The sequence below is a fragment of the Dama dama genome, chromosome 20 (genome assembly GCF_033118175.1).
Source record: "Dama dama isolate Ldn47 chromosome 20, ASM3311817v1, whole genome shotgun sequence".
NCBI lineage: Eukaryota > Metazoa > Chordata > Mammalia > Artiodactyla > Cervidae > Dama > Dama dama.
This window is the reverse complement of record NC_083700.1, coordinates 32,621,657-32,648,763: the sequence shown is the minus strand read 5'-3', so window position 1 is coordinate 32,648,763 and position 27,107 is coordinate 32,621,657. Positions and strand designations below refer to the sequence as shown.

The 27,107-nt window shown below is 45.0% G+C and overlaps 1 protein-coding gene across 1 annotated transcript; it reads right to left on the bottom strand.

Moving 5' to 3' along the window:
* Positions 1 to 3,459: 3,459 nt before the first annotated feature.
* LOC133040196 (oviduct-specific glycoprotein) lies at positions 3,460 to 15,738 on the bottom strand. Its single transcript, XM_061119948.1, has 10 exons — positions 15,588 to 15,738; positions 14,998 to 15,202; positions 13,761 to 13,817; positions 12,776 to 12,941; positions 12,198 to 12,322; positions 10,280 to 10,388; positions 9,995 to 10,180; positions 8,338 to 8,454; positions 5,205 to 5,340; positions 3,460 to 4,231 (listed from the first exon to the last, which is right to left on the bottom strand). The coding sequence occupies exons 2-10, from the start codon at positions 15,075 to 15,077 to the stop codon at positions 3,765 to 3,767; spliced, it is 1,443 nt and encodes a 480-aa protein (XP_060975931.1). The 5' UTR covers positions 15,078 to 15,202; positions 15,588 to 15,738; the 3' UTR covers positions 3,460 to 3,764.
* Between the last annotated feature and the right edge of the window lie 11,369 nt (positions 15,739 to 27,107).

Here is a 27,107-nt window from a genome sequence, read left to right as displayed (position 1 = left end):
AAACTTCCAGCTAATATTTGGAGTAAAATTTTCCCATCTTGAAGACCTGCTCTAAATTCAGGAGCCAAACTTACTGAATTTGAATTGCTGCTTGCTGCATCCCAAAGAGAGCTTTTCTCAGGGTCCATGTTGTGCTAGGCACTGAGCCAGATCCAGGGAAGGCATGGGGCAGAACTGTACTCTGGAGGACAGCATGCTCCATCAAGATTCAAGAGATAGGGCTACTTCCCTGGTAGTCCAGTGGCTGAGATTCCCTGCTCCTGATGCAGGGGGCCCAGGTTCAATCATTGGTCAGAGAACTGGATCCCACACACCACAACTAAGTTCACATGCCACAACTCAAGATTCCGCCTGCCATAACTGAGACCCGACACAGCCAAATAAATAAATATTTTTTTAAATAAAAGACTTTAGAGATGGGAGTCTAAGTTCAGCTCTAACATTCTAAGTATTCCTTCTCACTGTTAACTTAGCCTCTACCCTCAAGAAATGTCAAAAAATAAATCCATACCTCCAGCTGTTAAGTCAGAGAGGGCAAAATATCAGGTGATTTGCACACTGTAGTTCAACAAGCCTACACAATAATACCAAGAGTTATATTGGATTTTGTCAGCTCCAGCAGCCTTTCTTAGGAATTCATACTTCTTTTACTTCCATTTCCTTCTAGAGAAGCAAACTGTGTGTTCCCTCCCCCACTTCTGCTTTCAGTGTGGTTTCAGGTTTTAGACCCAGTTTTGGAGCCTCATTCCCCTCATCAGAAACAATGTCTGATACCAGGATTAGCCCCTGACCCTCATGAGGCCACCAGAGTGTTTCTTGAGATTGACGTGGAGTTATCAAGTATTCTTTACACTAGGAAGATATTGTTTTGAGAATTGCATCAGCAATTGATCAGATGAAGAAGACTATTTGCAAAATTAAAGCAAATAAAATGAAGCAGAGATAGTGTTTGTGTGTGTGTGTGTGTGTGTGTGTAAAAGAGAGAGATCCAACTCTACTGACCACCCCCAGGCAGGTACATTGGGGTAAAACAGAAAATGAACATTGTTTCCTCAGGCTCTGACTTCTCAGTCTGACAATTATTAGCATCTTACTTTAAATTTTGATTCTTTCATAAATTTCTATCCCTGCTATGCAATTTCCCAAGGACTGTGTACCACCCCAAAACCCTTTGAGGTGGATGTAGTAACGGAAAGGACTTTGGAGACATTTTCCAGGAAGATAATATGTGGTTTCTAAACAAAAAAGAAGGGTTTGCATGGATATGTGAATGGCCAAAAGGGCAAATGTATGGCAAAGACAGCTATTTACCCCCAATATCTGTCCTTACTGCTATATATTTCATAAGTATAAAAATCCTAATAGTTACCTCAGCTAAAACCAATATTTCTCAGGTTTCATGTCAGAGTGAGTTCACTTTCAGAATAAATTCACAATAAAACACGTAACTTCAATATTGAAGTCTCCTCTTCCCTTTTACCTGTAACCAGTACAGGTAAGCCTTGACTATCCACTGATCTATGTTGTAAGATAGATGATGAAGCTGGAAGTCCCAACCAATTTATAGCTAAAAGATAAGTACCAGGAAGCTTATAAGTTAGAATTCCTTTAAACACATAGATAAGTATAAACTTCCAGGCACATTTTCTTTGAATAAGGCACATGCAGAAAAAGGGACAGAAAAAAATCACGATTCATCAGAAATATTTATTGTCCATATAGGAGCTAGTGGGAAAATCTTCACCTCTCTTTTCTACTCTAAGAATGTCCAATTAAATATATAACGCCTAACCTTTAAGGAGATTAGGGTAGGGTTTATACAACAAGTAGGAGAAGAAATCTGACGATTCAGTGTCCAGAATGGAATGTAACCCATCTCTATTCCATCAGACCTTACTGCAAACATGGAACCCTTTCATCTAACTGCCCTATCAAAGCACATGCATGCATGCGCACACACACATACACACAAACACAAACATCCAATTTTAGACGTTTTAGCTTTTCTTACACAAAGTAATATTGAACTTGTTATTGCAGCAATATCCTCCAATTTATTTATGCCTCCACGTGTCCACTTGGATAATTCCCTACCATTCTACCTCTGGGCTTGGGCATTTGACTTGCTTTGGCCAATGGAACAATAGTAAATATGCTTCAAGAAGAGATTTAAAAATTAATTGCCTGTTGGAGCTTTCTCTCTTGCTTTCTAGTAACAGTGAGACCACAATCTTATAAACTAGCCAGTTGAAGAATGGGAGGTCGTGTAAAAAGAGACCTCAGTCAGCCCAGCTGAGGCCACGATAAACCAGCCCAGCCCACCCCAACCCACTAGCTAACTGTAGATGCCTGAGTCATTCCCACCAGGACCAGCCATGACCAGTTCAGAACATACAAACCACCTAGTTCTTCAATTTTAAAAAAAATGAATTCTTAAAAAAAAAGACAAAAACACCTAAACACAGTCTAAATTATAACCTCTAGAATTATGAGCTAAATAAATATAATAGCTGCTTTGTAAGATACTAAGTTTTGCAGTTGGTTTGTTTTGCAGCCTAACTGATTTGTGATATATGCTGTGGCAACATGGTCCTAGGGCCATGTGTCCACACATGTGTGGACATATTTTAACAAGACCTTTAAAATCTAGGATGTGTACTTCCAAAATAAAAGGTAACACTGGTGGCAGATCTGACACTCACTAGCATCATTGTTTCCCAGAAGGGGAAGGCAGGAAATTGATCCTGTGTCTATACTGACTTGTGAGGGTCAATCATGCCCAGAAAAACACTCCATAGGTGGACAACAGTGTGGAGAACAGGAACTGGGGTTTGTGGAGGAGACCCAGGAGGAGTATGCAGGTAACTTAAAATATATCTGCGTCTTCCCTCCACCGCCTCTTTTCTTTTCTTTCTTTTCTTTTTTTTTTTGGCCTTGCATGTGGGATCTTAGTTTCCCAACCAGGGATCAAACCTATGTCACCTGCACTGGAAGGCAGATTCTTAACCACTGGACCACAAGGGAAGTCCCCCCTCCACTACTTCTTGTGGAGAGAAGAGGTGAAGGTGTTTTATCAGAGATAACTAAGACTTCCAAAGTAGGGAATATAACTGGAAGAGACTACTCCTTCCTCCTTTTCTCAGCACCCGTCAATAGGGAAAACTTCTCTAGAGGACATTTTGGCTCTGACCATCAGTGAAGTCAGCAGTGTTCACTGCAGAGACAGAAGCACATAATCAACACTGGAAAACATCAGGGTGGGACAGACACAAATTCCCTCCTTCCAAAAATTACAGAAGCGGAAAATGACCTTGAAAGAAAGAAACTGACAATTCACAACCATGGGTCATTTCAAGAAAAGAACTTCAGAGAACTCAGACAGCTTCTTATGTTTTCAGTTTATTCAAGAGAGAAGAGATTAACTCACTATGACATGGGGCTTGTTTGCCCCAAGCATGATGCAAGAATGGCTGGGCATAGGCAGCTTCTGTCAGGGGACCAAGAAGAAAAGATAAGGGCTTCCCCAAGCTTCTGCCAACAACAGACTTTGGGATCCTTTATTCACAGCAGAGTTTTCCAAGTTTCTTTAGAGAGAGGAGTCATTGGAAGGTTATCAAGTCGTCCAAAGAATGAGTCCATCAGTGGGAACAAAGGGGTTGTCAAAACCAAGAGGAGTGTATCCTGGGGCCAGAGGGCAGCATCCACTTTTCAGCTTGTCTGAAGACCAAAGTAACCCACCAGGGGGTCAGGGTCCACCTCAGAGGTCAAAGTGACCTCTCCAGAGTCTCAGCCTGCCCATCAGGGGTGACTGTCATCTTTCCAGAGGGGGTGGTCACCTTCTCAGGGACTCCAGCCTTCCTTCCTGGGGGTGTGACCGTCTGTCCAGTCTGACGGTGCACGGGACCCACAGCTATCCCTCCAGGGCTCACCGCCAGATGGCCCACAGTGGTCAGGGGCTTCTCTCCAGGGCTCTCAGTCTTCCCTTCTGGAGCAGCAGTGAGCCTTCCAAAGGACAGAGGGCTCCTTGTAGGGGTCGCAATCTCACCTCTGGGGCTTATGGCCATTGTTGCAGACTTTCTATGAGTCTCAGTGGCCACAGCCTCTCCTCCCGGGGGCAAAATGCCCAAACCAGTGATCAAATCCCTCGTCATAGTTGGCATTTCAGGGCCAATTCTTGAAGAATTCATAGCAGTTGAGAACCAAAATTTTGGTGAAGGAGTTGAGCTGAACTCTAGAAGAAATCAACAGAAAAGGGTGAGACTCCTACATCTTCCTTCCCATCCTGTCACTGGCAGAACTAGAGCTGCTTCAGGGCTGAAGTACCAACTCCCAAACCAGAACCAGAGGATTTCCAAATGCATCCACTTGTTGACACAGATAAAGTCTCCGCACACAGAAGCCTGGCTCCCCTACTTCAACATATCAACATGATCCCAGGCAGCCGTGGACACTCAGTGGGGTTTGCCACATTTCTGGTTGAGGGACCCCAAGCAGAAGTCTGCCAATTCTCTAAGCTTAAGCCTTTGCTTTGACCTTTGCACCTTGAGCAAGACCTTACCCTGAAGCCTATTCCTAACCTGTGGAATCCACAGGAAGAATCCTTTTGTGTCCCCCTTTCGGGAAGCACAAAGTCCAGGCTGAGTGCAAGGAGGTTGCCCTAGAAAGCATGTTGTGAAGAATTAAGCTTGAGTTTCATTTCCACTCCTGACTAGCTGTTTTATCTTTCTGAGCCCTGGTTTCCTCACAAAATGAGGGCTCCAAGGCAGCTCTAGCATGCCAGGTTCCATCTCTGAACTGCCAGAGAAGTCTCTACTATCAAAGAAATATCAAAAAGAAACTTAATTTCTTTTTCTGGTGTTTGTTGCATGAAAGCAAGGAAAAGAAATACAGAGATAAACTGATATGTATTGAGTGTTCACCATGAGCCAGCATGCTTTCATTTCACATCTCATTTAGCTTGTATAATACTGTCATGAGTATAAGGATTATTTCCATTTTGTAGATGGGAAAAAAAAGATCAGAGAGATCAAATGGAGCTTGCATCCAAACCAAGATTAGAAAGCAGACTGGCCTGGCCATCAAAGCTTATTCTCTTCCTTCACTGTCATTTTGCCACAACAAAGCCTTTAGATCTTACAGAAGGGACCCACCCAGTGGCTGCTTGTGCAATTGCCAACCCCAGCTTCCAAGTCATAGCTACTCACCATCATTCACCAGGAGATTATTCAACGTGTGGACAAGGGGGAAAGGGCCAGTGCCGCAGAAATTGCCCCTGACATCATCCAGGTCCAATGTCCACACCATGGCCCCCCCAAAATGCTCTCTCTTTATGAAAACTGCCTGAAAAAAAAGGAGTGGTCAGTGAACCCGCTGTTCTAACTATCCTCCAGAAAGTACAATGGCAAAATCAGATGGACTCTCAGAAGGCAATATAGCAGGATGGTTAGCCACATAGCCTGTCTTTGAATCTAGCTCTATTGTTTATTAGCTATGGCATCTTGAAAAAAAGTTACATAAACTTTGTGTGTCTTTGTTGCTTCCTGTGTAAAAAAAAAAAAAATGGATAATAACGTTTCCAACATTTTTAGGATCCAACGAATTCCTACATGCACATGTTACAACATGGATGGAAGTGAAAAACATCATGCTAAGTGAAATAAGCCAGTTACAAAAGAACAAATACTAAGATTCCACTCATAGAGGCTCTTAGAGTAGTCAAATTCATAAAGATGGAAGGTAGAGTGGTGATTAAGAGGAGGTGTGTGAGGCAAGAATGAGGAGCTATTTAATGTGTGTGGAGTTTCAGTTTAGGAAGACAAGAAAGTTCTGGAGAGGGATAAGTGTGATGGTTATACAACAATGTCAGTGTACTTAATGCTATTGAACTGCAACAAAAAATAAGTAAAATGGTGACTTTTATGTTATGTATATTTTGCCACAACTTGAAAAAGAATTTTTTTAATCCCACATGTAAAATATTTGGAGCAATACTTTCCACATAGTAAATGTTCATAAATGTTAAGTACTGTCTGACTTCCCAAACTGCTAATTACCATTATCATCAACTAAACAGTAGACATTGCTTTATATTTTTTTAAAATCACCTCAACATACCTCATGCCAAAATGATGTTATATAGGAGGAATAGAGCAGATAATATCATATCCTTTTCACAGATAAATAACATAGTCTTTTGTCCATGATTTTTTAAATCACAGATATAACTAAAAGGCAGAGTTTAGACCCCAAACCAGGTTTTATCATTACTTTGCCAGCACTCTTTGTGCTGGAGGAAAAAGCAGACTCATATGCAAACAGCTGCATGACTTGGTAATGACTTGGTCAAATCAGTTGGCTTCTTTCTGAGATTTAATTTCCCCAAATGTAAAATAAGACAGCAAAGCCTAATTATTAAGTTTGAAACTGTGAAGATTCTGAGATTTTGTCCTACTTCTAAGCTAAACTGGGCTTCTCACCTGCCTGCCAATGCAGGAGACATAAGAGACTTGGGTTTGATCCCTGGGTCAGGAAGATCCCCCTGGAGGAAGAAATGGCAACCCACTCCAGTATTCTTGCCTGGAGAATCCCATGGATAGAGGAGCCTGGCAGGCTAGAGTCCATAAGGCCACAAAGAATCGGACATGACTGAAGCAACTTAGCATGCATGCATAGGCTAAATTAACCTGTCTGTTTTATATGTACATACACGCACACAGCAGATCTCCAGATCAAAAAAGTGACCATTTCTACTCACGGTAAAAAGTCAGATTAGCACCTGGAGTTTGCTCTCCACTCCCCAATTATCCACTGGTTGTGAAGGCAACCAGACATTCACCTGCATGTGCAGCAGAGTCTGCACCACAGGAGAAGAATCCCACAGTTACGAGTCTCAAGCTGACATAGGAAGCAGGCATGTCTTGCCCTCCTCCCCTCTAGAGAGACCAAGAGTTTGGCTCTGGAAAGTAAACAAGGCCTCTCGGGGAAGGAGATTTTACAATCCACGCAGGTAAGGAGATGACTCTGGGGGAGAGGGGAGAGGAAACTTTCTGTTTAATTATAGCTGGTCTGTTTGCTTTACTTGGAATGCCTGGACAGTGCTGGAACACTGAGAGATCCAGGGATTACTGCTTCCCAGTGATTACCTGCAAGGTTTCTTTCAGCTCTGAGATTCTGTGATGAGAGCTCTTAATTATGCTCACGCTGGGCTCACGTCCACCTCTAGCTTGGTAAGGCTCTATAATTGCCCCTCAAAGCAAGGCCACCCTGCACTGCTGGCTTCTGGCTTTCCCCAGCAGTGGGGTCCAACCCCCTCTTCTGTGTCCTATGGATCATATATTTAATTATACCTGACTGGATAATTCCAGGTCACTGACCTTTTTTGTGTCTTCTGTTTCCAAACCACAGAGTAAGATCCTGGAAGCTGAAAGTCATGCTCTCTACCTCTCCTCATAGCGGGTCTCACCCAGGATTAGAGGAAGTCACAGTGACTCTTCATGATAACTGCCATATTATCTCTGCTTTATACCACAAATGTTCCCCAAAGAACAACCAATACCAGTCACTTCTGCATCACTTATGAGAGGAGACAGTGTGACATCCCTCCACTTATAAGCCCCGACATCCAGGCAGTGACAGGCTTCTGACAACTGCTCATCATCAGTGGCCTCTCCTCCCAAACTTCCTAGTCCAGACCCTTATCATCTCAGATGTGCACACCCGAAGAGCCACACAGATTACAGTAGGATCACAAAGGGATATACTGCAAGCAGTTTCCAGATTCTTTCCAAGACCTGATGAATATTCAGGGTTGGAACTAATAATTTCTACATCTATTAACTCTACATCTAATCTAGGTGATTCCAAGCAGAGGCAGGTTAGGGAAACACTGGAACACGTCTTTTCTGTTTTAATTCACTATATAAAAAAAAAAAAAAAAAAAACTTGCCAGGTTCAACATCATAGACCACTGTTGATACGGGGTGCAGTGGTGGTCACGATTACTAAAGTCTAAAGATTTCAAACTCACAAATCATATACCTGGCTCAGAAACCTTATTTTGCCTGAAAATGCACACAGGATGAAGGCCAAACACCTACATCAGCATTTAAGTGTCTTCATAAATCCTCCTTTTTAAAATAAGGCGATTGGGGTAGGTTTGATTAGGAAGCTCCAGTTAGATCAGGTATGCCTAAAACTTATCTAATATAGTCATTCTCACCTTCATTCTCCATGCAGTACACACACACCTACACACACACACACACACACAGTACAGACAAGGGCCTCACGGAAGCCAGAGGAAAACTATGCTGGAGCAAGAAAGGACCAAGGTCTTACCTTGTAACTGAAGCTCATGGCATCATCATAGCCAACCCACTCCTTCCCCTTGAAAGCATATGGGACATACTGATCATCAATCCAGCGCTTCTTCGCTCTCCGGACAAAGGAGCAAATCTGCCAGGAAGATCACCAGAGTAGTTCTGTGAAGTGCCATGGAGGGAAGCACCAGCAAGGAAAAAGAACCCAAGAATCCCTCACCAGGGGGTGAGAGGAAGGCAGACCAAAGAGGGGGTGTGGAAGCCACTCACAAAGGACCTCCTCTCTATTCCAAAAAAAATCCCTACTACTGTACATTCCTTCCATGACATCTGCGATGGATAAACAAAAAGAACACTAAGCAGTGGGGGAGAGCCTTAAGAAAACAAACCAGGGTTTGGTAAAATCAATACCAAACTACTACAGGAACAAACCTGACCTTTGACTAAACCTGTTCCTTTCTCAAAGACTTTTTATGAATAAATATCTCCTCTGTTCACTTAAACCAACATAAACTGCCCCATCTAGGCAGTTATCAAACTAACTTTTGAATCTATAATAACTGAAAAGGCCTGGAAAGCAGGGAGAACTAGGTTATTATAATCAAGAAACCACTGAGTGTGGATTGGGTACCCAGCCCTGAGCTGGAGACCATGTGCTACAAAGATGTGGACATATTCAGCTTGGGCTGTAGAAGTTAAGGTGTAAAAGTTTTTCCTTTGGGGGTGGGGGTTGTCATTAAAAGTTTATCAAAATCTCTTTCACGTAATGTCCTCCAAGGACACTACCCTCGACTATGTCATCACTCATAACCATGCTTCATTGGATTAGCAGGGAAACATCTTCAGGAGCCAGGACAGAGCAGAGATTGGAGAGACCAGCACCTCCACTACCACCACAGGCAAATATACAGCTCGCCCTCTGGGGTCTGCTGTCCTCTGCCTAGAAGGTCCTCCCCATCCATCAGGATTCTGACTGTGCTTCACAGCTCTGCACAAAAGTCACCTAATCTAGATCCTACAGCCAAGCAGTCCATGCCTCTTACTATCTTCTACTGTGTTTCACATTGCCCTGGGGCCATGGCTCTTTCCTCCACTGGAGCAAGCTTTGTTGAGATGGGGATTAGGGGGTAGAACTGAGGTAGAGGAGAAGGAATCTGTCATGGGGGATGTCTTTGAATCGTTTCAGAATAATCTACTAGTGAGAAGGAAGGAGTCAGGGAGAAGAAACAATATTGAGAAAAAACAAGACTGGCCAAGAGTGGTTAATAACTGAAGCTGGGTGAAGGGCATTTGGGAATCAGGGAATGAGAGGATGTTATGTTATTCTCTTACTTTTGAAAATATATATATATATCTTGCAAATATTAATTAGGTTTATTTAGGCCACATAGTAATTCAGGATTGACTTAAATATTATTTTAGAATCTCCTAAGGAGTGAAATATCTGTCCCCCTTTATTCAGACTCCACCCAGTCCCTCACCTCTTACAAAGGGCTCAAATAACTTCCCCAAAAGAAAAGAGAGTATACCAGAGAGTGGATGTCCCTTACCGCAGCAAACCATCTCCTTGTCCTATCTCTAGCCCTCAGTCTTGCCTTGGTCCCTTGTCCCTGCTTTGGCCCTGGGCTCAGGTTGGGGAGCCCTAACTCACAGACAGAGGTTCCCATTCCTGTCACCTCATAATAAGCCAAGAAGCCAGCTTGCTTGGTGTACTTCCCTGGAGATGCTGGTCCCACAGCTTCTGCCCTCAGCTCATTCTGAGAGGCTCTGAGGAGGTGAAAAGTACGTCCATAGGTGGGGAGCCCCATGAGGAGCTTCTCAGGGGGTGCCCCAAGCTGTCGCCAGTAATTCATGGCATATGCCTGCAGGGAGGAAGAACACAACCCCTCCTTGTTACCAAGAGCCACTGGCCTGGCTCAGGGGTGCATGTCTGGGCTGCCTGCCAGCTTTCCTTTTCTTACCGAAGATTTGGGGTCTCCAGGCAGAGAGAACAGAGGGCTATTGTGTCCTGTGACCTTTTCCCAGCTTCCATGTAAGTCATAAGACAAGACGCTGATGAAATCCAAGAGTCTGTAAGGGGCAGGAAGAGGAGGTATGACGATCATGCTAGCTAAACTTGCACAGCACCAACTAGCTAACTAGCTGAACATCAGCCACCCAACCCCCTGCAGTCTCTACCCATGGGGACTGCCCAAGCTGTGCTCTGCATGTGAGAGGCTGCCCTAGAACACACAGCCAGTGAGGGACAGCAGTGTGCCAGGACCTATGCCCTCCTGAGAGTATCCAAGGGGTCAGACCAGGAAACAAAGTGGATGGGATCAGACCGGGAAACAAAGGCATTCTGGCTGATACAAGTGCAGCAGAGGTCTGCATAAATAACATGTATAATTAGACAGCATAAAAGTGCATCCATCTTTCTATCATTCCAGGAGCCACTGAAACCCATCTCTTCCAAACAGCTTTCCAGATGGTGAAGTGCAATTGAGCCTTATCAGGTCACAGTGTAGAGGTTAACATGGATCATCTAATTTAATTTTAATCTAGCCAATGCCCTAAGTACCACAATTGTCTCTATTTTAAAATGAAGAAATTGAGGAACTTCCCTGGTGGTCAAGTGGTTAAGAATCTGCCTACCAATGCAGGAGACATAGATTCAGTCCCTGGTCTGGGAAGATTCCATGTACCACAAGCCCATGCACCACAACTACTGAAGCCCAAGCACCTGGAGCCCGTGTTTTGCAACAAGAGATACCCACTACAATAAGAAGCCTGTGTGCTGAAACTAAAGTGTAGCCCCAATCACCACAACTAGAGAAAAGCCTGTGCACAGCAACAAAGCCCCAGCGCAACCATAAACAAACACATAAAATAAAGAAGTTAAAAGTCAGACAGTTACCTAATTTGTCTAAGGTGACCCAGCTTGGTGAAGATGAACTCCCTCCATCCTGCCTGGCTCTAAGGCCATTAGGCAACTCATTCCACTAGGGTCCACCTTTCCTGCCTAACCACTCTCCATGGAAACCACTCTCCCTAAGTATATTCACACTCAGAAACACCCCCATTCATCTCTTGTGTTCTGCATCTAACTCAGCTTTCACATCTGTAAATACCTGATTCTTGAGCTTTGAGAAAATTAGTATAGAACTGGCATTTCCAGAAAGTTACATGCTTTCTTGGGGCTTCCCAGGTGGCATCAGTGGTAAAGAAACTGCCTGCCAATGCAGGAGACATAAAAGACATGGGTTCGATCCCTGGGTCAGGAAGATCCCCTGGAGGAGGGTATGGCAACTCACTCCAGTATTATTGTCTGGAGAATCCTATGGACAGAGGAGCCTGGCAGGCTTTATAGTACATAGGGTTGCAAAGAGATGGACATGACTGAAGCAACTTAGCACGCATGAGCTTTCTTTGACTGATTTTGTGATTTTGGCGTGAAGATCTCCGCTCTGAAAACAGGCCCTGACTTGGCATTCCTGTTTTTGTTTCAGAGGCAGTAGATGGTAATTCACAAATGTCTCTGATAGCAGCCCTCTGGCACTTGGTGTACATGCACAGGGGACTCCAGGAAAACAGAGGCCAGGCCCCTGGATTCACTCCTTGAGGCCCAACTATGGGTAATGCAGATCTCTACCCAAGAGGATGCTGTGTGTCGCCTGGTGTTCCACCACTTCCCTCTGATCTCCTCAGGAAAGCCTGGGCAATAAGAAATAATCATCGTTCCCACCTACGCTCCTGCTAGGCCCACCTCCCACAGGTGTTCTCACAGCAGGACAGGAAGTCAAAGCTCCAGGACAGTGCTGGGCACCTCTGGGTTCTGAGCCCAAGATGCCTTCTTCCCTCCAATGCATCCCCCCCAACACCAAAGGAGCACCCACTCACCTGCCCAGAAGGCGTGCATCATACGCTTTCCGGATGACATGCGGGTCCCCAGAGACGGCAGCAGACAGCAGCAGCCTTGGGCGCATGGTGAGCCGGGCCTCATTCTTGAAGGCCTGCAGGAGCTCCTGGGAAGAGAGAGGCAGATGAGAGAAATGGACAAAGCAGAGTCGAGTCGGGGAAAGCAGGAGTCATCCGGGAAACAATCTTCCGTAATAACAGAGCCCCTGGAGCCAGGAGAGTCAGACACAGGCCCTGCCCACAGGTTCCCGAGAAAGGGAACATGAACCAGTGTGCGAAGGCATTGAGCAGAGGGCTGGCTGCAGGCCCAGGAGCAGAGTTCAGACAGCCTGCCTGAGAGAGGCCAGGAGATGCACAGAGAAAGTGTCACTCAGGCTGGAGGACTGGGGCCAGGCCAGTGGTGACAGGGGGAAAGGCCTCCACAGGGCCCCTGCTCAGCAGCCCTCTGTCCACACCACTCTTCTGTCCAGCCCTGGTCTTAGACTCCTCCTGTGCCCAGGGCCCAGACATGATCAAAATAGAATTATTTCTGGATTCGGGATCTGCCAAGCCAACCTTACCTCAAGTAAGAAGACAAAGGTCCAGCGGTCACGTGAGGGGCTGCCTCTGAGTCCAGGGTACAAGAAGAAGAGGTCCAGACCATTGAAGCCATGTGTCCTCAGGAGGGCGATCACTGAATTGACAAACCTTTCCCGGTTGGAAAATGTGGACAGCATCGTGGTGAACCTGCAGGAGGGCCAGGGGTGAGGCCAGGAGTACTTTCTGCATAACTGTGCTCCCCCCAACCACTCTCCTGCAAGGCTCTTTGGTTCATGTGACTGAGGAAAGGAAGGCAGAGCTTTGAAACTCTCAAACCCTCTTAAAGCTCCACCAAGTCCTGGACTTCAGGCTCCAGGGAGGATTTGCAAACCACACCTGCCCCTGCCAGATGGAAACAACACTCAGCCCGGGGTGGAGACAGTGGTTCAGAACAGCTCTGCCTTTGAAAACCTGGTTACTCCTGGCCAAGCACTGACCCTCTGCCTAAACAGATAAGGGGAGGGAAAATAAGCCAAGGGCAAGAAGTTCCAGAAAGATCTCTGAGCTAATGGGCCCATAAGGTGGCAAAGAGGGCCAGGCTCTGACCAGGGGTTCAAGAGTGTCTGCTCTTCTGTTTATTGGCTGTTTGATTGTTTTCTATTTTTTGCAGTATTTTCTCTTCCATAATGAAGACACTATTGGAAAATCTTTAGTATAGTAAAGCAGAACTTGAAGTAATTTGGAGTTAGTCCTGCATGCAGTGATTAACCAGATTCAGACTTAGGCAGGCCTGGTTCCATTACCTGATCATCACCCGAGCTGGTCACCTCACAGGGATACCTGGGTGAAATATGGTAAGTTCCCTAAGCTCTCACTCGTGCTTTTTTGCCTACAAATTTGGAACGCAAACAGTCTCTTCAATCCTTTCCCCTATCAGTCATGAGATAATGAGTGTAAAGCTGGCCTGCTCCCCACCGCATCACCATACCCCCACCCCAGAGAGAAGACCTGACGGCAGAGACTCACCTGGAAGTGCCGAAGTTCCACCCCCCGATGGACAGCAGTGTTTTCAGCCCCCTATTCCTGTGTGAGGGACAGAGTCGGTGAGCTGGGTTCTCATCAGTCATTTGGGGAACAGTGAGAAGTAGTGGGGATGGGAGGAGGGGGAGGGAAAGGGGGCAGCAGGTGGAGTAACCTAAGGGAGAAAGGAGCAGAGCCCAAGACGGGGAAGAAGGAAAAGAGACAACAACCAACCCCCATAAAGGTCATCACACCCAGGACCCCAGGTTGTCCAAGCCCCCCAAACTCCAAAATCTCATGACATTCCCACAAAAAGGAAAAGAAAAAGCAGCCTAAATTTTCTCTTCACTCACTTTCTTGGTCAACAAACGTTTATTGAACAATTAATATGTGCCTCTGACTGCTTTGGACTTCTCTGGTAGCTCAAATGGTAAAGAGTCTGCCTGCAGTGGGGGAGACTCAGGTTCGATCCCTGGGTCGGGAAGATCTCCTGATGAAGGAAATGGCAACCCATTCCAGTATTCTTGCTGGGAAAATCCCATGGACAGAGGAACCTGACAGGCCTCAGTCCATGGGGTCACAAAGAGTCAGACACAACTGAGCGGCTTCACTTTCACTTTTCACTTTCTGACTGCTCTAAGGTGCTTGAAACACAGCAGTGAACAGATGGACAAGCTCCCTGCTCTCCTCTCTGGAGGCTGTGCTCTAGTGACATGGATTTTCTCTGCCCTTCTACACCCAAGCGTGCAGCGACAGACTCCCCCGCGGAGGACGTCCCAGGAGGCCTGGGGAGAGAACACTGAACACCAGCTCTCTGCTGGGCACTGACCCAGCCACTGGTGTACAAAGATCATAGACACCAGCCCTTCCCTTGGGGCTCATTTGCAGGTGACAAATGGTAATGAAACACTAGCATTTGTGAAGCTTTTGTGACATGTAACTCTCTCCGAAGCACTTGAAACTAGAATCCTGAGCACTGGGCTTGAAGGGTGAGTTGGGGGTGCAAGGCAGAGAAGAGAGAGGAGCCATATTCTAGGCAGGAACACAGCAGCCACAAGGGCAGGGAGGCAAGGATGAGCTCAGAGTGCTGATCCACGGGGAGCTCCCAGAGCAGGGACACTCAGAGAGCCCTTGACAGGAGGAGGGACACAAGGATCAGAGGAAAGGTGACGAGTAACAGAAGAAAAGGCTTTACTCCTCTTTACCTGTAAAATACAACCCCCAACAGACACAGTGAACACACCTCTCCTTGAGCTTGTTGAACTCTGGGTAGAGGATTTTCTCATCCTGGGGATCCTTAGGAACAATCTGATTGTTTTTCATCGAGGCAAAGGCAAATACCAGGTGGGTGCAGAGAAAGGGGTCCAGATCCCGGGGCAGGATCGAGGCAGGGCCGGGCCGACTGAATGCCCAGTTGGTGAAATAACACACCAGCTTGTGGGCAGCACCTGGCAGGGGACAGCAGGCATTATTGGTAGAAGCCAAGTGGAGACGGAGGTCAGCATCCACAGCAGCGTGGACACTTCTCTAGAGGCTGGTCCATTGTAACCCCCACCAAATACATCCCCCCCAAAGCTACACTGAGGGGAGGTCCCTCCCCCACTGTCGGGGTCCCCCGGGGAAAGAACGCCTCGTGAAAGCCTGGTCAGAATGGATCTGAGAGTCTGGATCCTGGCACAGAGAAGACCCAGCAGTGACTGAGAATTTGCTGCTGAGCCGCACTGGGTCAATGATACCCGACGCAGAGTCAAGGCAGGCACGGGGGACACTGGACTTGGAGCAGTTCTCAGTGGACACTCTCCCCGGCTCTGGAGAGGACCACAGTTTCCTCACCATCGTGGTGTTTCAGCACGAGGAGCAGCCCTGCAGGAGACAAAGGAAGAAACACATGCAGATTCACGGGTACACCCAGAGTGACACACCCCAGCTCACCCTCCAGCTCCCACAAATGCAGACACACACACACCCTTCCCTCCTTCCTCTTCTCTACACTGAGCAGGTGAGGTCAGATCTATCTAAGCTTCTTTCCACTCCAATATACTCTACGTGTAGACACACAGGCTTTGCATAGGGACAACCATGGCACTGAAAGTCCCAGCAAGGTTCAGGCCGGTGGTTCTCAACCCTGAAAGTGTTAGTCACTCAGTTGTGTCCAAATCTTTGTGACCCCATGGACTATAGCCCACCAGGCTCCTCTGCCCATGGAATTCTTCAGGTAAGAATACTGGAGTGGGTAGCCATTCCCTTCTCCAGGGGATCTTTCTCATTCAGGGATTGACTCTGAGTCTCCTGCATTACAGGCAGATTTTTCACTGTCTGGGCCATCAGGGAAGTTTCAACCCTGGATGCTAATTTAAAAGTAGTGATATCCTGGTTCCTCCCTCAGAGATTCTGATTAATTGGTCAAAGGCGAGAAAGGTTGAGAATCACTTCTCTGATCACTTCTCCTTTTACTGTGTCCTGTCCACCTCTACCTAATCCGTGCCCCCAAGTCCCAGGATGCTCCTTGGGTAACAGTGAGACAACAAGCTTATAAAGCCTGGTACCTCTTGAACTAAGAGACATTGAGGGGCTGGGACCCACCACACTCACCAACCCACAGCAGCAGTTTCCCCATCTCTGTGGTCAGACAGCTGCAGGCCTAGGGCTGGAGCTCCTTTATATGAGATTCCCCAGGTACAACTTTGGGACAGCACTGAGACAGCCCCGCCACACACACACACAAAACCAGTGATTAATAGGCAGCTGCCCAGAGTCACAGTGACCCCAGCATCTCCTCTTGTCCCGCCCAGCAGAGCCATAGCTTTCAGATCCAACAAAGGAACAACTCCCTCTGACATTGGCATAGACGGGTGTCCACCACCAGCCCTGGTGAGGGCAGGGCAGTGCTCGGCCCCTCTTCCAGTAATTGAGCCCCACATGGACTGAGTACGAGGAAGAAACACTGAAGGGCTGCAGGAATCCTACTGTTATGAGATTAGTGATTTGGAGGGTTGCGTAGTATAATGTTAAAAAGTCTCAGCTATGCACTCTGCCAGGCCAAAGTTTGAATCCCACTGTCAAAAAGCATAAGTTTTAGCATCTGGGGCAATTAGTCAGCTCTTTGAGCTTTAGCTTCCACACTTATAAAATGGAGGTAACACTTGAACTCACCTCCTAGGGTTTTATATGATTTAAAGAGATAAAAACTGTATGAAAAACTGTGAGTCCAGTGCTTTGCATATATGAGGACTCAGTGAATGGTAGCAGTTATTAGAGATGGGATAAGAGTTTGCCCCCAGAGCAGGGTTCTCAAACTCAAATGCTGACAGGCAGGTAATGTAAATCAGTGAAGAGGATACAATAGTTCACTCTCCAGTGGATCTGAAGAAAAATAGTACAAGTCTAGTAATACACTTCGGCTAACACGAAGCCTCTCCATTGGGAGACATCAGAGATTAGCATAAACAGCCACAAACTTTTGCCTTGCAGTGAAACAGAACCAATGTTTTGGAGGATTCTTCAATTTCTCAAGAGAAGACAAAAATCTGAACTCTTCTATGAGTCAACAATGTCTGAGCCAGTATACGAGCCGATAATGACACTGTCATGAGAGGGGTCACGAACCTAAGAAGTAAACTGAACGCAATTCTGGACACCTAAGAGCCAATTTTTTTTAAATATAGCAAAAATATTAAGGATAAATAAAATAGATATATAAGCCAATGATTTCATGATCTACCAGTTTACTTTTCTGCTAAAAAGGTTCTAACCATGAGTAGGTCCCATATTTCAGTGTCTGAACTCAATCACAAGGACCAAAAATTGAATGCTCTCTGTGTATCCACTATGCTTATCCTCCCAGAGACTCAGACTACTGCTCACCTAATCCACATGCCACTGATAGATTAACTAGATGTCAATATAATAAAAGACACTGCAAAGTAACACTGGTTAGTGGTTGAATTCACTTCCTTTCCAGTACGAAGACAAGGAAAGTTTAATTTGTATCAGCAGGTTGCTTGGTTGTTGTTCAATTGCCCAGCCATGTCTGACTCTTTGCAACCCCATGGACTGCAGCATGCCAGTCCTCCCTGTCCGTCACCATCTCCTGAAGCTTGTCCAAGTTCATGTTCACGTCCAAGGGACTCTCAGGAGTCTTCTCCAGCACCACAGTGCAAAGGCCGCAGTTTTTTGGTGCTCCAGCTCTTCATGGTCCAGCTCTCAAAACGGTACGTGACCACTGGGAAGATCACTGCCTTGACTATATGGACCTTTGTTGGCAGAGTAATGTCTCTGCTTTTCAAAACACCGTCTAGATTTGTCATAGCTTTCCTTTCCTGCCAAGAAGCAAACATCTTCTGATTTCATAGCTGCAGTCACCTTCTGCAGGGATTTTGGAGCCCAAGAAGAAGTAATCTGTCACTCAGGTCACTTTAGTTGCTCAACCATGTCCAACTCCTTGCAACTCAATGGACTGCAGCACACCAGGCTTCCCTGTCCTTCACCAATTCATGGAGCTTGCTCAAACTCATGTCCATCAAGTTGGTGATGCCATCCAAGCATCTCAGCCTCTGTCATCCCCTTCTCCTGCCTTCAATCTCTTCCAGCGTCAGGGTCTTTTCTAATGAGTCAGTTCTTCTCATCAGGTGGCCAAAGTATTGAAGCTGAGGCTTCAGCATCAGGCCTTCCAATGAATATTCAGGACTGATTTCCTTTAGGATTGACTGGTTTGATCTGTCACTGCTTCCAGCTCTCCCCCACCCCATTTGCCATGAGGTAATGGGGCGAGAAATACATCTATTTCTGCTTTATTGACTATGGCAAAGCCTTTGACTGTATGGATCACAATAAACTGTGGGAAATTCTGAAAGAGATGGGACTACCAGATCACCTGACCTGCCTCTTCAGAAACCTGTATGCAGGTCAGGAAGCAACAGTTAGATCTGGACAAGGAACAATAGACTGGTTCCAAATAGGAAAAGGAGTACGTCAAGGCTGTATATTGTCACCCTGCTTATTTAACTTATATGCAGAGTACATCATGAGAAACGCTGGGCTGGAGGAAGCACAAGCTGGAATCAAGATTGCTGGGAGAAATATCAATAACCTCAGGTATGCAGATGACACCACCCTTATGGCAGAAAGTGAAGAAGAACTAAAGAGCCTCTTGATGAAAGTGAAACAGGAGAGTGAAAAAGTTGGCTTAAAATTCAACATTCAGAAAACTAAGATCATGGCATCCGGTCCCATCACTTCATGGCAAATGGGGAAACAGTGGAAACAGTGGCTGACTTTATTTTTCGGGGCTCCAAAATCACTGCAGATAGTGACTGCAGTCATGAAATTAAAAGACGCTTACTCCTTGGAACAAAAGTTATGACCAACCTAGACAGCATGTTAAAAAGCAGAGACATTACTTTTCTAACAAAGGTCCATCTAGCCAATGCTATGGTTTTTCCAGTAGTCATGTATGGCTGTGAGAGTTGGATTATAAAGAAAGCTGAGCGCCAAAGAATTGATGCTTTTGAAGTGTGGTGTTGGAGAAGACTCTTGAGAGTTCCTTGGACTGCAAGGAAATCCAACCAGTTCATCCTAAAGGAGATCAGTTCTGGGTGTTCATTGGAAGGACTGATGTTGAATCTGAAACTCCAATATTTTGGCCACCTAATGCGAAGAGCTGACTCATTTGAAAAGACCCTGATGCTGGGAAAGATTGAAGGCAGGAGGAGAAGGGGAAGACAGAGGATGAGATGGTTAGATGGGATCACCGACTCAATGGACATGAGTTTGGGTAAACTCCGGGAGTTGGTGATGGACAGGGAGGCCTGGCGTGCTGTGGTCCTTGAGGTCACAAAGAGTCAGACACGACTGAGCAACTGAACTGAACTGAATGGGGCCAGACATTATGATCTTAGTTTTTGTTAATATTTAGTTTTAAGCCGGCTCTTTCACTCTCCTCCTTCACTCTCATCAAGAGGCTCTTTAGTTCCTCTTTGCTTTCTGCCATTAGAGTGGCATTTTCCGCACATGTGAGGTTGTTGATGTTTCTCCCACCTATCTTGATTCCAGCTTGTAACTCATCTAGCTTGGCATTTCTCATGATTTGCTCACTGTATAGATTAAACAAACATGGTGACAGCAGACAGCCCTGTTGTACTCCTTTCTCAATCCTGAAACAATCAGTTTTTCCATACAGGGTTCTGACTGTTGCTTCTTGACCTGCATACAGGTTTCTCAGGAGACAGGTAAGATAGTCTGGTATTCCCATCTCTTTAAGAGTTTTCTGCAGTTTATTATGATCCACACAAAGACTTTGGCTTTGAAACAGAGATAGATGTTTTTCTGGAATTCCCTAGCTTTCTCTGTGATCCAACAGATGCTGGCAATTTGATCTCTGGTTCCTCTTTCCTTTTCTAAACTCAGTTTGGACATCTAGAAGTTCTTGGTTCACATAAGGCTAAAGCCTAGCATGAAGGATTTTAATCATGACCTTACTAGCATGGGAGATGAGTACAACTGTCCGATGGTTAGCACATTCTTTAGTACTACCTTTCCTGGGACCTGGGATGAGGATTGACCTTTTTCAATCCTGTGGCCACAGCTGGGTCTTCCAGATTTGCTGACATATTGAATGCAACACCTTGATGGCACCATCCTTTAGGGTTGTGAATGGTTCTACTGGAACTCCGTCACATCCACTAGCTTTATTAACAGCAGCGCTTCCTAAGGCCCACTTGACTTCGTTCTCCCAAATGTCTGATTCTGGGTGGCTGACCACACCATTGTAGCAATCTGGTTCATTTGGATCTTTTTTGTACAGTTCTTTTCTGTATTTGTCCCATCTCTTCTTGATCTCTTCAGTGACCTAGGTCTCTACTGTTTGTGTCCTTTATTGTGCTCATCTTTGGGCAAACTGTTCCCTGGATATCTCCAATTTTCTTGAAGAGATCGCTAGTCTTTCCCCTTCTGTAGTTTTCTTCTAGTTTTATACACTGTTCACTGAAGAAGGCCTTCTTGTCTCTCTGTGCTGTTCTTTGGAAATTTGTGTTTAGCTGAATATACTTTTCCCTTTCTCCCTCACTTTTTGCTTCTCTTCTTTTTTTAGCTATTTGTAAGGCCTCCTCAGATAACCACTTTTCCTTCTTGCTTTTCTTTTTCTTTGTGATGGTTTTGTTTGCCACCTCCTGTACAATATTATGGACCTCCACCCATAGTTCAGTGACTCTGTCTACCAGATATAATCCACTGAATCTATTTATTACCTCCACTGCATGTTAATAGGGGATCTGATTAAGTTGTACCTGGCTGGCCTAGCGGTTTTCCCTGCTTTCTTTAGTTTAAGCCTGAATATTGCAATGAGAAGCTGATGACTGAGCTACAGTCAGCTCCAGGTCTTGTTTTTGCTGACTATAAACAGCTTATCCATCTTCGGTTAAAAAAAAATGTAATCAACTTGATTTCGGTATTGATCGTTTGGTGATGTCCATGTGTAAAGGTTGCTTCGTATCATGGAATAAAAACAGTAAGTGGTATAGAATGTTTAGGGTGAGGATATTTCACTGAAACTTGGGAAAGCCCGAGGGAATACTCCACCCAACAGAAGCTGTGTCTCCATTTTTTCATCCCTCTTTGCCTGCCTTTATGTATTCAATCAATATTCGTTGAGAACAGCCCAGGTCCTGATAGACATCCTAGGTACATGCTGATCAAGACACAGTTTCTGATCAAGGAGCTTCCAGTCTAGTGAATACATGGATCACATCTCCCAGAGTGTGTGTCTTCTCTCTTGTATCTCTTGGATAAGTGCAATGGGAGACATAAAAGTTTTGCTTCAAAACAGCCTTGTGATCAGGGGGATTGTTAGGTCCTGCCTGCATGTTCAATGCTGAACTCCATACCTTGGTCTCATATTAACCTGAATCAGGAGACAATTAAGCCTCCTGAATGCAATACTGGATCAGGTACAGCAACAGCCTTCACGATTGGCTGGATTACCCTGATGTAGTTCCTAACTCTAGTGACCAAGCTACTGTTTCCTAATTCCTAGTCCTGTGCCCTAAATCTTGTTTCTAGGTCTCTCCTTGGATTTTTCTTTCTGAATTATAAACTGTAGGCACCACAGTTAGTTTCTAGTGCCTGGGTCCTGACTCACTCTTGCCAGGCTCCTGGGGCCTTAGTGCCTGCCTTTTAAGACCTCCCTGATGTGAATGCTTGCCTCTTTCTGCTTCTGAGCCTCCTCTCAACCTATCTCCTGCCACCCAGATTCCACATCACTGAGATTTCCCACGAGGTTTGTGCTCTTACACCCAGACTTCTGGCAGGGGGCTGGCTGTTAATCCTGCCCACCATGGAGCCAAATCTGCCTGCCAGCTGAAGCTCCTTCATCTGTACCTGGGCCGGTATTCTGGGCTCCTGTTCTGCTGTAGTGGGCAAGACTCGATCCCAGACCTACCTGTCCCATATCCTCAAAAGTGACTGATGATGCTGAGAAGAATGGCAAGATATAACAATGGATGCCCAGAAGTGACCTTTTCTTCATTCAGGGGTGACTGTGCCAAAGAGTGGGCAACTAAAGCTCTGTGTGTAGGAGATGATGAACAGTGAAATGCTGGGCTATGTTGAAAACCAGCGTGCCATGTCGCTCAGGTCACTCCCGATCCTCCTCCTTGAGTTCCTGCTGGCAAAATACAACCACTGCTTTGTATCTTTACACACCCACCCAGATACTTGGAAAACACTCCTTCCCAATGCTTAGCCTGTTCTCATGAAATAAGAAAAGACACTTACAAATGTCTTTTAGTTGACCTGCTAAAGAAATTCCACAGCAAACAATCCTTCCCATATTCTACAGCACTCCACTAAATGAGGGCAAGATCACAGACGGGAAGGGCTTTGGGTTTAACAAAGCGTTTGGCAATATTTTTCATGATTTTCATGTGGAAGAATTAGAGAAATATGACTTAAACAAAAGCAACTGGTTGAATAATATAAGAACACAAAGAGTGTTGACTGCAGGTCAGTGTGAACTTGAAAGAGCTTTACCACATGTCTAACATGAAGGAGATGAACTAGAGCATTGTTTCCCAATATTTAATATAAAAGATTTCTGGTTCATTAGGATTATTTAGTTTAATATTTATGTATTTATTTTAGTGTCTACTAGAAAATGTTTACTATCCCAAAGTCCCATGATTTCATAGATATTACTTAAGTGTAAAAATTGAGGAAATTCAAAAAGGAATATTTTAATAAAGTAGTAAAGGTAAAACCTATTCAATCTCCTTAGAAGTCATTTTGAGAACACTATAATTCTAAACACATCCTATAGCCCAGCAACTTCATTTCTAGAAATTTGCCATATAAATATATCTGCCCCCAAGTAGACAAAGAAAGTATGTTCACTGCAGTTTTATTAATAACAACAAAGAAAAAACAAAACAAAATGATCATTATTTGGAGCACATCCATGTTACTGCACATCCACGCAATGGCCTCTTTCTTTGCCTTTTAAGCCAGTGTTCTCAACTGGGCAATAATTTGCCCCCCACAGGACATATGGCATTGCCTGGAGACAAGTTTTGGTTGTCACGGTGGAGGCAGAAGTGCTACTAGGACCAGGTGGGTAAAGCCATGGATGCAGCTAGTCATCCTACAATGCACAAGACAGACCCCCACAGCCAAGAATTATCCAGTATTGATAATTAATAATCCCAAGGATGAAACATCCTGGTTAAAGCACAATTTTTGCTTTCATTGTTGCTCCTGTTCTCATTCTTTTAATTCCATCACAAACCAGAGATTAGGTATCTACTCATCCCTTATTACCTTAAATTTAAACAACAGTTTCATCTGTTGCAAAGTGAGCTCTTTTAGTGAGGAGACATGGTCAATTTAACTTTGTAGCCCCAGAACCAACAATGAAGTGGTCTGCCCTCGGAATGAATGGACTAAGAAAAGGCAGAGCCAAGGAGCCAAGGAGCACACTCTGGCCTAGAAAGAGGCAGTTGGCATTGTTACAGAAGCAGGGCTTATAACAGGTATATTTTACATTACTTGTTTTCATCTCCCCATTTCCCTCCTGCTACTTTATCTGAGGACACTAATGATGGCTGTTTAGCTCTAAGGTGAAAGTATGGACAAATGAACACTGTCCCATGATGATAAATAGTTGAGGGAACTTTGGGCATCTTTGTGTTGAGGACATGAAATTTTACCTGCATCTCAGACAAGAAAGGACACTAGGGGCAAACAGGGTGGAACATAACAGATATTTCCCAATCATCCCTCTTCCTCCCCATCCTTCTCCACCTTGCTCTCCAACCCTGGAAGTCAGTCTGTTTGGACTATATCCAATTAGCTCAGCAGGCTCTGCTTTACTGAAGGGTAGAGTGAGGAGGAGAGTGAGGTCAGGGTGTTTACTCCCCTGATCTTTCCCAGTGAAGTCACATCAAGGTGACTATATCCCTCCTTCGAGAGTCACTGCTCCTCTCAAGGAAGACTGCTCTATCTGACTCTCTCTTCTTCCAGCGTCAGATAACCTCTTCCTGGAACAGCTACACTATTCTAGCCCTGGATTCCTACACTAGCTCTGTGGTTCCCCTATGTGTGTGCGTGCAAGTTCAGTCTTAGTCGTGACCGACTCTTTGTGACCCCATGGACTGTAGCCAGCCAGGCTCCTCTGTCCATGTAATTTCCCAGGCAAGAATACTGGAGTGGGTTGCCTCACCCTGCTCCAGGGGATCTTTTCAACTCAGGGATCGAACCCATGTCTCCTGCGTCTCCTACATTGGCAGGCAGGTTCTTTACTACTGTGCCACTTGGGAAGGCCGTGGCTCCCCTACACCATTCCCAAAACTCTGTAATTAATCTCTTTGTAAATAAACCCTCCTCAAATTACCTTAATTTGAATGTACATCTGTTTTCCTTCAGTTCAGTTCAGTCGCTCAGTCGTATCCGACTCTTTGTGACTCCATGAATCGCAGCATGCCAGGCCTCCCTGTCCATCACCAACTCCAGGAGTTTACTCAAACTCATAACGAGTTGGTGATGCCATCCAGCCATCTCATCCTCTGTCGTCCCCTTCTCCTCCTGCCCCCAATCCCTCCCAGCATCAGGGTCTTTTCCAATGAGTCAACTCTTTGCATGAGGTGGCCAAAGTGTTGGAGTTTCAGCTTCAGCATCAGTCCTTCCAATGAACACCCAGGACTGATCTCCTTTAGGATGGACTGGTTGGATCTCCTTGCAGTTCAAAGGACCCTCAAGAGTCTTCTCCAACACCACACTTCAAAAGCATCAATTCTTCGGCGCTCAGCTTTCTTCACAGTCCAACTCTCACATCCATACATGACCACTGGAAAAACCATAGCCTTGACTAGACGGACCTTTGTTGGCAAAGTACTGTCTCTGCTTTTTAATATGCTATCTAGGTTGGTCATAGCTTTCCTTCCAAGGAGGAAGCGTCTTTTAATTTCATGGCTGCAATCACCATCTGCAGTGATTTTGGAGCCCAAAAAAATAAAGTCTGACACTGTTTTCACTGTTTCCCCATCTGCCATGAAGTGATGGGACAGATGCCATGATCTTAGTTTTCTGAATGTTGAGCTTTAAGCCAACTTTTTCACTCTCCTGTTTCACTTTCATCAAGAGGCTCTTTAGTTCCTCTTCACTTTCTGCCATAAGGGTGGTGTCATCTGCATATCTGAGGTTATTGATATTTCTCCTAGCAATCTTGATTCCAGCTTGTGCTTCTTCCAGCCCAGAATTTCTCATGATGTACTCTGCATATAACTTAAATAAGAAGGGTGACAATAGACAGCCTTGACATACTCCTTTTCCTATTTGGAACCAGTCTGTTGTTTCATGTCCAGTTCTAACTGTTGCTTCCTGACCTGCATACAGGTTTCTCAAGAGACAAGTCAGGTGGTCTGGTATTCCCATCTCTTTCAGAATTTTCCATAGTTTATTGTGATCCACACAGTCAAAGGCTTTGGCATAGTCAATAAAGTAGAAATAGATGTTTTTCTGGTACTCTCTTGCTTTTTCTCAGCGGATGTTTGCAATTTGATCCCTGGTTCCTCTGCCTTTTCTAAAACCAGCTTGAACATCTGGAAGTTCTTGGTTCATGTATTGCTGAAGCCTGGCTTGGAGAATTTTGAGCATTACTTTACTAGCATGTGAGATGAGTGCAATTGTGTGGTAGTTTGAGCATTCTTTGGGATTGCCTTTCTTAGGGATTGGAATGAAAACTGAACTTTTCCAGTCCTGTGGCCACTGCTGAGTTTTCCAAATTTGCTGGCATATTGAATGTAGCACTTTCACAGCATCATCTTTCAGGATAGGACACCACCTGATATACCATATAAACTTTGATCATGTTGATTATTATTTATGAACCTGTTTTTTCTATAATGTTAAAATAATAACTATCTTTCAGAGTATTCAGATTATTAAAAGTCTTACTTTAAATAGAGTGTTTAAAGGACACATACACAAAAATATGGAGCTTCCCCAGAGCTCAGTAGTAAAGAGTTTGCCTGCAATGCAAGAGACACAGGAGACATGGGTTCGATCCTTAGGTCAGGAAGATCCCCTCAAGAAGGAAATGGCAACCCACTCCCATATTCTTGCCTGGAAAATCCCATGGAGAGGCCTGGTGGGCTACAGTCCACAGGGTCGTAAAGAGTCAGACACAAGTGAAGTGACTGAGCATGCACACATACACTCAAAAATATAATGCATCATTAACTATTTGCATTTGTTAGGTGCAAAAAAAACTTTACTAGATACATTCAAACAAAATGAAAACTTATTAACTCACATTAACAGAAACCCAGAAGAGGTGGATTAATCAGCACTGCTTAATTCAGTTGTTCAGCAGCAGCATCCAAGACCCAAATTCTTCTCTAATGTGTTTCTTCTCTATAGGATGGGGCCACTTGTGTCTGGACAAGATCAAAGTTCTGTTAGTAAAGATGGAAGAACGAGGGAAAATAGATGTTAGACAGCCAAATGCACCTGATACGCTATTAGTAAAGTCCATGGTAATAAGCAGCTATTCAACCTCTCTGACAGCACACAAGAATGGAAGGGGACCAGAAAGATTCTTGAGGAAGGTGAGATGGGATCAGCAGAGCACGATCAGAACAAGAAAAAAGAATACCCTTCACAGAAACCAACAAAGAGAGGCTGTTATTCCTGATGACAGTGATGAGCTTGCAGAACAATTCCGTAGCTCTTGACAACAGCTTCTACTTCACTTCCAACCTCACAGAATATGCACTAGCTATTCTTCATGTGGGTCAGTTGTTCCCCACTGACCAAGACAGTAGTTGTCAGGGTGGTGGAGTTGCAAACAACGGACAGCAACTCTGG